General features: G+C 43.4%; 2 protein-coding genes across 2 annotated transcripts; both read right to left on the bottom strand.

Annotated features, from left to right (window-relative positions):
- Positions 1-6,132: 6,132 nt before the first annotated feature.
- On the bottom strand, positions 6,133-7,629 carry LOC118678509 (olfactory receptor 149-like). The gene has a single exon (XM_036354303.1). It carries the CDS (start codon positions 7,486-7,488, stop codon positions 6,553-6,555), a length of 936 nt encoding a protein of 311 aa, XP_036210196.1. The 5' UTR covers positions 7,489-7,629; the 3' UTR covers positions 6,133-6,552.
- Positions 7,630-13,107: 5,478 nt separating this feature from the next.
- Positions 13,108-14,043, bottom strand: LOC118678528 (olfactory receptor 149-like). Its single transcript, XM_036354334.1, has one exon. The coding sequence runs from the start codon at positions 14,041-14,043 to the stop codon at positions 13,108-13,110; it is 936 nt and encodes a 311-aa protein (XP_036210227.1).
- Between the last annotated feature and the right edge of the window lie 2,728 nt (positions 14,044-16,771).

Below are 16,771 nucleotides of genomic sequence, written 5' to 3' on the forward strand. Positions count from 1 at the left end.
CTGCGTCTCAAATTGCTTGCCCTGTTCCTGCTGCTCAGTCTAACGGCCTTATTTTAATTCTGCTGGACAAAGCCAGCTCTGTGCGCTGAAGAATGGGAGACGGATTCCACAGATGCTCCTCTGAGAGTGAGAAGATCCCACACCCAGAATATGGAGCCACTGAAGCCGTGACATGAACAACTCCGTGTCCTCACTGCCAGGAGTATTTAATTTCATCGCACTGACAAGTGACATTTTTATCACTGGTTCTCATAAGAAAGGTAATGTTATAGGATCTCTCTCTGCCATGATTTAGGAAAAATAAAACTGATGTGAAGGAAATTGCTCATAAGTGTGTGTGTGTGTGTGTGTGTGTGTGTGTGTGTGTGTGTGTACAGGAGGCCGAATGTCCGTATGGGTGTGTGTATGCATGCCCACATACATGTGTGTTACAGTCACCCTTAGTTTTCCCTTGGAATAATAGTTGCAGAGAGAACCCCAAACCATAAACACTTTAACAAGCCTTCTTGTACTTCCTAAGCCAATTCCCAGCTTTATTAATCCAATTTGCCCCATTACACAACTCACAAGTGGCGACCGAGTGTTATAGAGCAACAGAAGCCAGAGTCATAATGAGCATGAGCAGCATCTCTTAGAAATGAGTGCCTTTGAGATTAATTAACGAAAAAGTTTTCTTCTCAATGATTTCCTTGGAGGAATCTTACAGGTTGATGTAAGTGGTAAGAAAAGTTATGTAGCCCTGGTTGGTGTGGCTCAGTGAGTTGGAGCATCATCCCATACACATGATCAGGGCATATACCTGGGTTGTGGGTTCGATCCCCAGTGAGGGTGGATGCGTCAGGCAGCTAATCAATGTTTCACTCTCAAAACAATTTTTTTAAAGTTATGTAAATGCGTGTCTTATCTGAAGCTTTCTAATGTCTACTTTGAGAAGCAAGGTGTTCATAGCAAAGTACATAGAAAGTGCAGGCTGTTACCAGTAGCACAGACCATGCATTGCATGTGAGAGGCGTCAGAGCAGACCATGGGTGTGGCAGTGTGTCAGCGAGAACACATAGAACAATCGTGACACCACCAACCAGGTGACTTGAACAACAGGCACCTATTTTCTCACAGTTCTGGAAGCCATAAGGCTGAGGTCAAGGTGTCAAAAAGGTTGGTTTGTGCTAAAGGGACAAGGGAAGGACCTGCTTCAGCTTCTTGGCTTGTACGTGGCCACCTCTTGTTGCCTCCTCATATGGCCAATCCCCTGCAGGCATATCTCTGGCATCACTTCGTGTGCCCAGATTTCCTCTGCTTTAAGGACACCCGTTACATCACCCCAAGAGCCTCTGGTAATGTAGTCGCCTCCATCAAGACCCAATTTCCAAACAGTCACATTCTGAGCCTCTGGGGGTGAGGGCTTAACATATAAATTTTGGGGATGCTGTTCAGCCCATAACAGAGAGGAAGACACATTCAGGACTAAATGCTAGCGAGAGCATGCACGACATCTATGATTTTGAGCAAGTTATCCAAGCTCTCAATCACATTTTTCTAAACTGCGAAATAAGGAAACAATAGTAAGCCTTTATCTCATAGGGTTATCATGACAATCAAATGAGGTAGGAATGCAAAGGACCTAGCACGGTGATTAACATGTGGCAAATGCTCTGTAAAATCTCAGGAAATCACAACATAATTTTAGATTTTTTTTTACCATTTCCTGATAGTAGTGTTAGTGTGTCCTTTTTCACCTACCGTTATCTATACTAATACTAGGTGTATCGGTTAATAATGTGGATTTTTTTTTCAATAGATGGAGTTACACGTATGTCGACATATATGCGATTTGATGTGTATGCTATTTGTTGTGTTGACAACAAGCTTCAAAACTTCATATGTCAAATTTTCTGAAGGTGTTAACATCATAGATATTTTTATGCTTAAAAATGTCGAATTTCATGCCAAAAAAAGAGCATTTGTGGGAAATGTTAATTCCTTACTTTATTTTGAAGAAAAGTACTGCTGAAAGTTTTCGGATACTTCGGGAAGCTTATGGTGAACATGCTCCATCTCAAGATACCTGTGAATGCTGGTTTAAGTGCTTTAAAAGTGATGATTTCAATGTGAAAGACAAAGAACGTCCAGGTCAACAGAAAAAGTTTGAGGGCCAACAATTACAAGCATTATTGGATGAAGATGCGTGTCAAACTCAAAACCAACTTGCAGAAAGATTAAACAAACGTTGCTCAGCAAACAATTTCCAATTGTTTACAAGCAATGGGAAAGGTCTTAAAGGAAGGAAAATGGGTGCCACATAAACTGAACGAAAGACAAATGGAAAACCGAAAAGTCATCAGTAAAATGTTGCTTCAATGGCACGAAAGTCTTTTTTTGCATCGAATTGTGACTGGCGATGAAAAGCGGATTTATTTTGAGAATCCCAAACGCACAAAATCATGGGTTGATCCAGGTCAACCATCAACATCGACTGCAAGGGCAGATCGCTTCGGAAAGAAGACAATGCTCTGCGTTTGGTGGGATCAGGAAGGTGTGGTATATTATGAGCTTCTAAAACCAGGTGAAACCATCACTGATTGATCCTGAAAACAAATAATCAATTTGAACCACGCTTTGATCATAAAATGGCCAGAATGGGCCAGAAGACATGACAAAATAATTTTGCTTCATGATGACGCACCATCACACACTTCAAAACCAGTTAAAGACTCATTAAAAGATCTTGCCTGGGAAGTATTAACCCACCCGCCGTACTCACCAGACCTTGCTCCTTCAGGTGACCACTTGTTCCAATCGATGGCACACGCGCTTTCTGAGCAGCACTTCAAAACGTACAAAGAAGTGGAAAACTGGGCCTCTGAATGGTCTGCCTGAAAACAAGGAGAGTTCTATTGGGACGGTATCCACAAATTACCTGAAAGGTGGGGGAAATGTGTAGCTAGCGATGGACATTACTTTGAATAAAGCACTTTTGATGTTTCTCTTGAAATTATCATGTTTTCTTTGATTACAAAATCTGAATCTTTAACCGGTTAATAGTTAATCCGCAAACAGTTAAAAATGCTGCAATGAACATAGGGGTGCATTTAACTTTGTGAATAAATGTTTTCAGATGGATACTCAGAAGAAGGGTTGCTGAGTCATTCTCTTAGCTTTGAGTAATTATTTCTTGGGGGAAGGCGAAGTCCATATTCTTGAACAAAAAAATTGCAAACTTGCCGAAACCGCTTTGGCTCAGTGGATAGAGCATCAGCCTATGGACTGAAAGGTCCCAGGTTCGATTCCGGTCAAGGGCATGTACCTTGGTTGCGGGCACATCCCCAGTGGGGAGTGTGCAGGAGGCAGCTGGTCGATGTTTCTCTCTCATCGATGTTTCTAACTATCTCTCTCCTTTCCTCTCTGTAAAAACTCAATAAAATATATATATATAAAAAATTGCAAACCAAGCAACTAAAAACATTTATTCTGACTAGTGTGTCCATTCATTTCAATTAATTTGATTTAGAACAAATCAGCAGTGTGCCAGAGAGCGCAAGGAATAAACAGAAATGGCGTCTACAGTGAACACTCCTTTGAAAACTCCCATTCACTCTCCCTCAATGCCGTGTGGGGGCCTTTATCTCAGCTACACTTTCTGTGTCCAGGCACAGGTTTCCACCTGAGATGCCCACATCATAGTTTCTCTCTCTGGGGGCTGTAGGTAAAACAAAATGCAGAGGTGACATTCAGAACAGGCATTGGTTATGTAACAAACACAGGGAGGGGCAGAAAGAAAGGGACCAGAGACTGCAAGGGTATGTTGCAGAAGGCGTTGGAGTAAACAGGGAAGCCTTTTAAGGAAACTAGACTCCCCCGGGGTCAGGTATCTTATTCAGATGCACTCCGAGACCAGGTTTGAATCCAGTGTCTCAGGGATTGCTGCCACTCCAGCCCACTCTGCTCAGAACATACTCTGAATCTCGGCTTCAATATGTTTGCACGTCTCTGTCACCTCCCAACCCCAGGCTTGGGCCTTGAGCCCCTGACTATGTTAAGGCCTGTGGATTAAACATGCTGCTAGATGATCTACCTGGTTTGGGATTATGCCCGTTGATTTTTCTCCCCCGAATTTTTCTGATATTGTCCCTTTATGTCCACAACACAGAAAAGTTTCCTTCCACCATTAAACCCCACCGAGGCATCCAAACCCAAGGCTACGCCTGACAATCAGGGCTCATACTTAGGCGGAAAGGGAGCTCAGACACTATCTGAAGACAGGAATGCTCCCCACATCTCTCAGAAACCCCCAAATGAGCAGAGAAGTCAATTTGTTTAAGAAGACAGAGATAGAGTCATTTTGTGCAAGGCATATCTACAATTCAGGGACACACTGCCACGCGGAAGGAAGAACTCTGAAAACAGGTCCAATTAATTTAAAAAATACATTTTTATTGACTTCAGAGAGGAAGGGAGAAGGAGAGTAAGACAGAAACATCAATGATGAGAGAGATTCATTGATTGGTTGCCCCTGCACGCCCCCTACTGGGGTTCAGCCCATAACCCAGGCATGTGCCCTTGACCAGAATTGAAAATGGGACCCTTCAGGACACAGGCTGACACACTGTCCACTGAGTCAAACTGACGAGAGCCAGGTCAAATTAATTTTATTTTTCTTACAAGAATGTTCACTCACAGATGGCACATAGTAGAGATACTCACTCAAGGAATTATGTCGCATCCCCACCACCCCAACAAACAAAAGACTGAGATGCTTCTCCCTATAAAACATTTCTCCCTCTAAAAGCCATTCTTCATGGGGTATGTGTGTGTGGGGAACCAGAATAAACAAAAGCCTTTAACTCTCAACACCTCTTTTGTGAGGTCCCTCCACAGCCCAGAAAAATATGCTCCATATTTCCTGCCATATTTCACGTCTTTATCATGGGATGTCAGCTGCACATTTGTGTCTTTTCTCTGGCAGACTATGACTCACTCTGCTAGGATCACCTCTTCTTCATCTTTGCATTCCCCACCCATAGCACAAAGTTTCTCACCAAATGACCTCTGTCTGAGTGAAAATGAAAAGGAATTGGATCGCATCTTTTATTCTTAAAAAACTGTTCTATTTGGACCATCTGAGCAGCTCCCACCAGGAAATTAAGGAATGGGAGGAGATCTTCAGGTGGACTTAGGCTCCAGCAGGGACCCACGACATGGGAAATAACTGCAGATGCATTGCCACTTCCTTCTCCAAGCTCTTGTTTCCTGAGAAACAAGGAGAATCAGGCTGAGAAGGCTTGGAGGCATGTAAGACAAGGGGCAGGAGGGAGTCTGTGTCCCCTGCAGGAGCATGTGCTGGCTTCCCACACTGGCTGGAGGCACAGGCACAGCAGTGCTGGTAGGCCTGGCAGGTTCCTGGGTTGCTCTCTGATGCTGAGAAGGAGAGACAAACTGGTCTCCACCCCTGTCCCTTCCTTTCCCATCATCCTCTTCTCAGTTTCCTTCCCTCTCAACTTCACTATGAGAATAAATTGCAATAGTTTATTCCACATGCCTCAAGTGTGCTAGGATTCTCAATGAATTCCAGTCATAAACACAATAGCGCACTGCATTGGAACAGCGCATTATTGTTCTTCTTAGCGTATTTCAGGCAAAAGAGAGAGAGAGAGAGAGAGAGAGAGAGAGAGAGAGAGAGAGAGAGAGAGAGAGAGAAAGAGAGAGAGAGAAAGAGAGAGACATGTGAAGGAATGGGGAACAATGTCACACCTTTTCACTGAAACGGAAACCAGACACAAACAATGACCGCTTGAACCCAGAATGGGCCCCTGGTTGGACTGAGAAACGCAAAGCCAAGTCCGGATTTTCTAATGTGGCATCAGATCACAGTCACCATCCCACGAATTTCCCCACCTGCCCTTCCCACATTCTCATTGCCATGCTGCACCTCTACATGTAAATAAACTTGATACAGCCAGGGCCTGCTTCCAGGTCAAAACCCAACACATAGAGTTTCTGGGTGACAGCAGGCCACCAGTGCCTTTGCTTCACTCAGAAGAAACTTGCCTCAGGCCCCTGCTACAAGTCATTCTCTTTCCACAACTCCATTTTTTTACAACAATGTGTAGACCAATACAATGAGTGTTTATTCAGTTCAGGCATTTGAGGAGACAATAACGCAGCCAGGATAGAGTGTCAGGGTGAGGAGGACAAAGAAGAGGACAAAAGGGTGCAGGTGGACAAAGAAAATAAAGCTTGAGAAGCAGAAGGTGCAGGTTGTTCTGCCCGCTGTGGCAGGCTCCTTTCCACCTCATCAGCAATATGATGTCCTCGAGAAAGCACAGGCCCCAGACTCAGAAAGCCAGCCAAGAGGTAGAAGTCATTCTCCCATAACTCCTTACATATGCTTCACCTTCAACCCACTTGAACTCTTTGAATCCTAGTGCCCATATTGTACAATGGAGGCAAATCCTAATATCTGGACTCTCCCATTTAAAGAGATATTTGTGAGATGCATATAAAAATAGTTTATAACTTGTAATTGTACTTCAATTGTTGGCTACTGTTCTTTCACTACAAGTGCTCAGGAAGAAAGCCCAGTTGATGCAGGACTTTCCTCAGAGATGATTTTACCTCCTTGTTCCTGAGGCTATAGATCAAGGGGTTCAGCATGGGGGTGACCAGGTTATTCAGGACCTGAACCGTTGCATCCAGCAAGGGGCTTGGCGTTGGCCTTAAGTAGATGAGGACCACTGGCATATAGAAAAGTAGGATGGCAGTGAGGTGGGCGCTGCAGGTGGAGAAGGCATGGCGTTGGCCCTCGGCGGAGCGGATCTGCAGGATGGAGTAGACAATGCGGCTGTAGGAGGTGAGGATGAGAAGAAAGCAGCTGAGGGGCATGAGGCCCACACTGATGAACCCCACCATCTCCAGGGCTGCGGTGTCCGCACAAGCCAGCTTCAGCATCACGGGGATGTCACAGAAGAAGTAGTCCACCTCATTGGGGCCACAGTAGGGTAACTGGAAGGTGAGAGTGCTTAGAAAGGTGGCCTGAACACAGCCAAAAAACGAGGTCCCCGAGGCCAGGATGGCACACACCCTGGGGCTCATGATCACCTGGTAGCGTAGAGGGTGACAGATGGCCACAAAGCGGTCATAGGCCATCACCGTGTACAGGAAGCACTCGGTGCAGCCCAGGAAATGGTAAAAGAAGAGCTGGGACACGCAGCCGGCATAGGAGATGGCTCGGCTGTACCCTGAGAGGTAGAAGAGCATCTTGGGGGAGCTCACAGAAGGGAAAAATATGTCACACACAGACAGCTCACACAAGAAGAAATACATGGGGGTGTGCAGTCGAGCAGAGGAGGCAATGGCCAGCAGGATGAGCAGGTTTCCCACAAGAGTGAAGACGTAGAAGGTCAAAAACAGGACAAAGAGCACGGTCTCCAGATCCTCTGTGTGTGGGATGCCCAGCAGGATGAACTCGGTCACCACTGAGGCATTCCTCATGGCTCTGGCCAGACCTTGGAAAGGAACTTGAGACACCAAAGTCTGAACACCAATAGCATATTACCAAGCTGCTTGCTGAGGAGAGCTTTGGCTGTGTTTTTAACAAGCAGAACCCAGCCCCGCTAGGAATGGCAATGTCTGTATAAAACTTCAAGTTAGTAAGAGATGCTTATGTTAGAGCCACAGTCTATCCAACCCCTTGAAGGAATGTGTGTGTGGAGTCTGGTGGCTGTCTTGGATGACAAGGCCAGGAGTTAAAGTATATTCAGAACATTCTCTTGTGAAGCGGGAAAACTTTTTACAGTTCTTTAATTCATGGATTTACTCACTTTAGACATATTTCTATTTGGAACTGTCACAATATCTCTGAGCAACAAACTCGTACTCTTTAATACCTGCTGAAAAATATCAGGAAAAGAAATGGCATTAGAAATCAGAACACTTCATTTAAACCCTGGTTTTGCCACTTATTAGCTGTACTCCTTTAAATAAGCCATACAATGTTTTTAGAGACATAGTTCTATTGCCTATAAAATAAAAATCATAATGATCATAAACAACAAAAATACCCTAGCACAAAAATAAAGTTTCTAAAATGTCTGTGAAAATACTTGGCAAAAAAAAAAAAAATCCAAATGAAAAGATTTCCTTTCTTTTACCTTAAAATTTATTTCTTTACGTGCTTTTCTTTAATGTTGGTAGTGTATAATTATTTGCAAATAGGTGCCTTATTAAACAACACTATTGAATAACCTTAGATCATATCATTTCCAGATTATATCCTCCCCGGAACTGGGAGATTTAATATTTCCAAATCTATCAGGAGATGCTGCTCTGGTTTTTCTGGTCCTTTTAACATTTTCTAAGAGCATTTGAGGCAAATTTGAGATGCTATGTAAAAGAAATAGTAGCAGCAAGGAAGGCACCGAATTCATGTTCCTGTGATGAAGAAAGAAATACTGGGACCATAGGTAGAAGGTCAAAGAACAGCTCTACTGAGGAAGATGCAGCAAGTCAAGAGCAGGACATAGGGTCTGGCAGCATGGAGATCTCCTCCTCTGATAACACATACCAATACGAATACGAATACGAATACGAATACCAATACGAATACCAATACCAATACCAATACCAATGCCAATACCAATACTTATGCTACATAGGTGCATGCAATGATTTGTATGTTATTTAATGACTATTTGCTGTGTACCAAGGACTGGGATTAACACTTTAAAAATATGACAGGTTTTAAAAATAAACCTGTAAGAAGAAACTATGACTACTATTGCCATCTACCAATCAGGAAACAAAACCTACAAAAAGCAAGTTGCCTACAATGACAAAGCAAGCTCATGGCACAGCTAAGACAAATCTTTTTCATGCTATTGTCCACGCCCTTCACCACCAGGAACACTGCCTTCTGTTTGCCTGTCTTTTTAAGGACAGCCTGTCCCATCGTTAGGCAAGGATACCCTTCTAGATGGGTTGGCATCGTCATTTCATACTTAGGTAGGAAAGGGATCCCATTTGACTTCTTCCTGGTCATTTCCAGGCTTGACATTAGAGCACAGCCAGTTAACATCTAATTTAGTTTTTAAAATCACACAACGGGCTTATGTCTTACCTTTGACACTATACCTGAATATCAACCCCAATGTGGGAACTTGGAAGTTAAAGAGACACATTCACCATGCGGATTCCAATCATAACCTGTGGCAGGTGCCACTTCAACACATATCTAAATAGAATGGCCACGCCAAAATGAGTAACTCACCTATCGCCCTAGAACTGAGCAAAACCCAAGATGGAAAAAAGAGAGAAACAGTGGCATTATGGAGGGGAAATGCTGCTGACCACGGCCTTCTTGTTCCTACTTCTAGCCACATGAGCACTATCTCTGAGCCGTGCAAATTTCTGTTCAATCTGGATCATCAGTTCCAGATCAGCAAAGGCTGTCCGAGGCCTATGATCAGACATCTTGACACTGGATGATGCTATAAGAAGGCCTTTCTAGGAAAAAGAAGTCTGCAAGGACCAGGAAGGACCCTCTGTGTGGAGCTGGAGCTCATTGTCATATAAGAGCTGCAGTGTGGACGCTCTCACCATCTACCTGAGAGCACAGTCAAGTTTTCCAGTGTGGTTATGAGACCTGACAGTTACTGCTTCTCGGCAGAGCACAGAGTGCTCCAGCTAAAGGCGTGTCAGGTCTCCTTCTATAAAGAATCGAGTCTCATAGGGTTTGCACCATCAAGACCTGCACGTACTCTCCCTGGATTGCTTCCTTGGAAGTTTTTTCAGACCCCACTTAAGCCCTATTTTGGACTCAATGATGGCTCTGAGGGAGCAATTAGCGTTTGAAACTAATGCATCATCTAGTTGTAATAGTAATGAGATCATCAGAAAGCGTGCAGTCAAGTGGGCAATATCTCTATCTCTCCAAGATAGTTTGCATGGTAGGAGCACCAGTGCTAACATTTGATCACCTGTAGAGCTACCCCCTTTTTGTGTGTTTTCTTTCATACCTTCAAGCCTTTGGTTGTGATGTCATGTGTCTCATCGGTCTGGGAATTATGTATATATCCAGATGACTCCACACTTACCTCTCCTAAGTATCACTATTCAAGACAGAAATCTAATTAGTGAATAGCTACTCATCATGTGTCAACTATTATGTGTGCTTTAAGTCATTTTTAAAGAGAAATAGTCACATACTAGGCACATTCATAGGTGAAAGGGGGTGTAAATGATCTCAAAAGGAAAATTATGGACAAAATAGCCCATATTCCATTAATTATTTATTGATCAGCACTTATCATGTGCTAAGTATTATGCTAAATTTTAAAAGTAGTTGTTACATTGAACCTCCAAAATAAACTTTATAACGTAGGTGGTATTATTCTACAAAAAATCTGAGAAACAGAATAAATAACTTCATATGACATAACTAGAAACTGACTGGCGCTTTATTTTCAAAGTCATATTGTTTTTAGGCAATATCTTATCAATTCCCAGGGATTTGGGTTTGCAGTCAAAGAGCAGCAGAGATAGAGTATGGTCTCCAAATGCCTGAAGGGCTGGCGGAAACTGGAAAAGCACTATTCTATGTGGAGACTCAGGAACTGTGGGAAGACCTGGTAGTAACACATTGATTTTCAATGTAGATAGAAAATATTTAATTATTAGATGCACATCTACATGTACATCAGTGAAGTAAGCAACCTTGTGAGGTAGCTAGCTCTTGGAAGGTGTAGAGAGAATCATCCTTCTGGTATGTAATTAAGGATATTCTCACTTTAAATAAATATGTTTAAAATTCTTACTAATTCTGAAATTTTATAATTTCATCTATACTGTAAAAGTTTTCAATGACACTGACCTAACATAACAAGAGGATAATTTAATTTCATGATGATAATTCAATTAAACCTTATTAACAATAGATCATGTACCAGTATATGACCATAGTGGTTACAATGGTAGCCATTAAAATCCAAAAACTTTATGAACACTTTAAAAAAATTTTTTTAATTTATTTTTATTGATTTCAGGGAGGAAGGGATTAGAGAGAGATAGAAACATCAATGATGAGAGAGATTGGTTGCCTCCTACACGTGCCCCCTGCTGGAATCAAGAACACAACCCAGGCCTGTGTCCTTGACCTGAGTCAAACCTAGGACCTTTAGTCCTCAGGCTGATACTCTATCCACAGAGCCAAACCAGCCAGAGCCAGGTGAAATTAATTTTATTATTCTTACAAGAATGTTCACTCACAGATGGTAAATAGTTGAGATACCCACTCAAGGAATTATGTCTCATTCCCACAAACCCAACAAAAAAAATATTGAGATGCTTCTCCCTATAAAACATTTCTCCCTATAAAAGCCATTCTATATGGGGTATGTATGTGGGGGGAAGACAGAACAAACAAAAGCATTTAACCCTCAACACCTCTTTTGTGAGGTCCCTCCACAGCCCAGAAAAAAATATTCCATATTCCCTGCCATATATCACATCTTTATCATGGGATGTCAGCTGCACATTTGTGTCTTTTCTCAGGCAGACTATGACTCACTCTGCTAGGATCACCTCTTCTTCATCTTTGCATTCCCGACCCATAGCACAAAGTTTCTCACCAAATGACCTCTGTCTGAGTGAAAATGAAAAGGAACTGGATCGCATCTTTTATTCTTAAAAAACTGTTCTATTTGGACCATCTGAGCAGCTCCCACCAGGAAATTAAGGAATGGGAGGAGATCTTCAGGTGGACTTAGGCTCCAGCAGGGACCCACGACATGTGAAATAACTAGAGATGCATTGCCACCTCCTTCTCCAAGCTCTTGTTTCCTGAGAAACAAGGAGAATCAGGCTGAGAAGGCTTGGAGGCATGTAAGACAAGGGGCAGGAGGGAGTCTGTCTCCCCTGCAGGAGCATGTGCTGGCTCCCCACACTGGTTGGAGGCACAGGTACAGCAGTGCTGGTAGGCCTGGCAGATTCCTGGGTTGCTCTCTGATGCTGAGAAGGACAGACAAACTGGTCTCCACCCCTGTCCCTTCCTTTCCCATCATCCTCTTCTCAGTTTCCTTCCCTCTCAACTTCACTATGAGAATAAATTGCAATAGTTTATTCCACATGCCTCAAGTGTGCTAGGATTCTCAATGAATTCCAGTCATAAACACAATAGCGCACTGCATTGGAACAGCGCATTATTGTTCTTCTTAGCGTATTTCAGGCAAAAGAGAGAGAGAGAGAGAGAGAGAGAGAGAGAGAGAGAGAGAGAGAGAGAGAGAGATGAAGGAATGGGGAACAATGTCACACCTTTTCACTGAAACGGAAACCAGACACAAACAATGACCGCTTGAACCCAGAATGGCCCCCTGGTTGGACTGAGAAATGCAAAGCCAAGTCCGGATTTTCTAATGTGGCATCAGATCACAGTCACCATCCCACGAATTTCCCCACCTGCCCTTCCCACATTCTCATTGCCATGCTGCACCTCTACATGTAAATAAACTTGATACAGCCAGGGCCTGCTTCCAGGTCAAAACCCAACACATAGAGTTTCTGGGTGACAGCAGGCCACCAGTGCCTTTGCTTCACTCAGAAGAAACTTGCCTCAGGCCCCTGCTACAAGTCATTCTCTTTCCACAACTCCATTTTTTTACAACAATGTGTAGACCAATACAATGAGGGTTTATTCAGTTCAGGCATTTGAGGAGACAATAACGCAGCCAGGATAGAGTGTCAGGGTGAGGAGGACAAAGAAGAGGACAAAAGGGTGCAGGTGGACAAAGAAAATAAAGCTTGAGAAGCAGAAGGTGCAGGTTATTCTGCCTGCTGTGGCAGGCTCCTTTCCACCTCATCAGCAATATGATGTCCTGGAGAAAGCACAGGCCCCAGACTCAGAAAGCCAGCCAAGAGGTAGAAGTCATTCTGCCATCAGTCCTTACATATGCTTCACGTTCAACCCACTTGAACTCTTTGAATCCTAGTGCCCATATTGTACAATGGAGGCAAATCCTAATATCTGGACTCTCCCATTTAAAGAGATATTTGTGAGAAGCATATTAAAATAGTTTATAACTTGTAATTGTACTTCAATTGTTGGCTACTGTTCTTTCACTACAAGTGCTCAGGAAGAAAGCCCAGTTGATGCAGGACTTTCCTCAGAGATGATTTTACCTCCTTGTTCCTGAGGCTGTAGATCAAGGGGTTCAGCATAGGGGTGACCAGGTTATTCAGAACCTGAACCGTTGCATCCAGCCAGGGATCTGGTGTTGGTCTTAAGTAGATGAGGACCACTGGCATGAAGGAAAGTAGGATGGCAGTGAGGTGGGCGCTGCAGGTGGAGAAGGCTCGCTGTTGGCCCTCAGCGGAGCGGATCTGCAGGATGGAGTAGACAATGCGGCTGTAGGAGGCGAGGATGAGAAGAAAGCAGCTGAGGGGCATGAGGCCCACACTGATGAACCCCACCATCTCCAGGGCTGCGGTGTCCGCACAAGCCAGCTTCAGCATCACGGGGATGTCACAGAAGAAGTAGTCCACCTCATTGGGGCCACAGTAGGGTAACTGGAAGGTGAGAGTGCTTAGAAAGGTGGCCTGAACACAGCCAAAAAACGAGGTCCCCGAGGCCAGGATGGCACACACCCTGGGGCTCATGATCACCTGGTAGCGTAGAGGGTGACAGATGGCCACGAAGCGGTCATAGGCCATCACCGTGTACAGGAAGCACTCGGTGCAGCCCAGGAAATGGTAAAAGAAGAGCTGGGACACGCACCCGGCATAGGAGATGGCTCGGCTGTACCCTGAGAGGTAGAAGAGCATCTTGGGGGAGCTCACAGAAGGGAAAAATATGTCACACACAGACAGCTCACACAAGAAGAAATACATGGGGGTGTGCAGTCGAGCGGAGGAGGCAATGGCCAGCAGGATGAGCAGGTTTCCCACAAGAGTGAAGACGTAGAAGGTCAAAAACAGGACAAAGAGCACGGTCTCCAGATCCTCTGTGTGTGGGATGCCCAGCAGGATGAACTCGGTCACCACTGAGGCATTCCTCATGGCTCAGGTCAGGCCTTTGAAAGGGACTCGAGACACCAAAGTCTGAACACCAATAGCATATTACCAAGCTGCTTGCTGAGGAGAGCTTTGGCTGTGTTTTTAACAAGCAGAACCCAGCCCCGCTAGGAATGGCAATGTCTGTATAAAACTTCGAGTTAGTAAGACATGCTTATGATAGAGCCACAGTCTATCCAACCCCTGGAAGGAATGTGTGTGTGGAGTCTGGTGGCTGTCTTGGATGACAAGGCCAGGAGTTAAAGTATATTCAGAACATTCTCTTGTGAAGCGGGAAACCTTTTTACAGTTCTTTAATTCATGGATTTACTCCCTTCAGGCATATTTCTATTTGGAACTGTCACAATATCTCTGAGCAACAAACTCGTACTCTTTAATACCCGCTGAAAAATATCAGGAAAAGAAATGGCATTAGAAATCAGAACACTTCATTTAAACCCTGGTTTTGCCACTTATTAGCTGTACTCCTTTAAATAAGTCATACAATGTTTTTAGAGACATAGTTCTATTACCTATAAAATAAAAATCATAATGATCATAAAACAACAAAAATACCCTAGCACAATAATAAAGTGTCTAAAATGTCTGTGAAAATACTTGGCAAAAAAAAAAAAAAATCCAAATGAAAAGATTTCCTTTCTTTTATCTTAAAATTTCTTTATGTGCTTTTCTTTAATGTTGGTAGTGTATAATTATTTGCAAATAGGTGCCTTATTAAACAACACTATTGAATAACCTTAGATCATATCATTTCCAGATTATATCCTCCCCGGAACTGGGAGATTTAATATTTCCAAATATATCAGGAGATGCTGCTCTGGTTTTTCTAGTCCTTTTAACATTTTCTAAGAGCATTTGAGGAAAATTTGAGATGCTATGTAAAAGAAATAGTAGCAGCAAGGAAGGCACCGAATTCATGTTCCTGTGATGAAGAAAGAAATACTGGGACCATAGGTAGAAGGTCAAAGAACAGCTCTACTGAGGAAGATGCAGCAAGTCAAGAGCAGGACATAGGGTCTGGCAGCATGGAGATCTCCTCCTCTGATAACACATACCAATACGAATACGAATACGAATACGAATACCAATACCAAAACCAATACCAATACCAATACCAATACCAATACTTATGCTACATAGGTGCATGCAATGATTTGTATGTTATTTAATGACTATTTGCTGTGTACCACGGACTGGGCTTAACACTTTAAAAATATGACAGGTTTTAAAAATAAACCTGTAAGAAGAAACTATGACTACTATTGCCATCTACCAATCAGGAAACAAAACCTACAAAAAGCAAGTTGCCTACAATGACAAAGAAGGTCATGGCACAGCTAAGACAAATCTTTTTCATGCTATTGTCCACGCCCTTCACCACCAGGAACACTGCCTTCTGTTTGCCTGTCTTTTTAAGGACAGCCTGTCCCATCGTTAGGCAAGGATACCCTTCTAGATGGGTTGGTATCATCATTTCATACTAAGGTAGGAAAGGGATCCCATTTGACTTCTTCCTGGTCATTTCCAGGCTTGACATTAGAGCACATCCAGTTAACATCTAATTTAGTTTTTAAAATCACACAACGGGCTTATGTCTTACCTTTGACACTATACCTGAATATCAACCCCAATGTGGGAACTTGGAAGTTAAAGAGACACATTCACCATGCGGATTCCAATCATAACCTGTGGCAGGTGCCACTTCAACACATATCTAAATAGAATGGCCACGCCAAAATGAGTAACTCACCTATCGCCCTAGAACTGAGCAAAACCCAAGATGGCAAAGAGAGAAACAGTGGCATTATGGAGGGGAAATGCTGCTGACCACGGCCTTCTTGTTCCTACTTCTAGCCACATGAGCACTATCTCTGAGCCGTGCAAATTTCTGTTCAATCTGGATCATCAGTTCCAGATCAGCAAAGGCTGTCCGAGGCCTATGATCAGACATCTTGACACTGGATGATGCTATAAGAAGGCCTTTCTAGGAAAAAGAAGTCTGCAAGGACCAGGAAGGACCCTCTGTGTGGAGCTGGAGCTCATTGTCATATAAGAGCTGCAGTGTGGACGCTCTCACCATCTACCTGAGAGCACAGTCAAGTTTTCCAGTGTGGTTATGAGACCTGACAGTTACTGCTTCTCGGCAGAGCACAGAGTGCTCCAGCTAAAGGCGTGTCAGGTCTCCTTCTATAAAGAATCGAGTCTCATAGGGTTTGCACCATCAAGACCTGCACGTACTCTCCCTGGATTGCTTCCTTGGAAGTTTTTTCAGACCCCACTTAAGCCCTATTTTGGACTCAATGATGGCTCTGAGGGAGCAATTAGCGTTTGAAACTAATGCATCATCTAGTTATAAGATAATAGTAATGAGATTATCAGATAGGGTGCAGTCAAGTGGGCAATATCTCTATCTCTCCAAGATAGTTTCCATGGTAGAAGGAGCGCCTATGCTAACCTTTGATCACCTGTAGTGCTACCCCCTTTTTGTGTGTTTTCTTTCATACCTTCAAGCCTTTGCTTGTGATGTCATGTGTCTCATCGGTCTGGGATTTATGTATATATCCAGATGACTCCACACTTACCTCTCCTAAGTATCACTATTCAAGACAGAAATCTAATTAGTGAATAGCTACTCATCATGTGTCAACTATTATGTGTGCTTTAAGTCATTTTTAAAGAGAAATAGTCACATAGTAGGCCACATTCATAGGTG

Source organism: Myotis myotis, unplaced genomic scaffold (assembly GCF_014108235.1).
Source record: "Myotis myotis isolate mMyoMyo1 unplaced genomic scaffold, mMyoMyo1.p scaffold_m19_p_20, whole genome shotgun sequence".
NCBI classification, from domain to species: Eukaryota; Metazoa; Chordata; class Mammalia; order Chiroptera; family Vespertilionidae; genus Myotis; species Myotis myotis.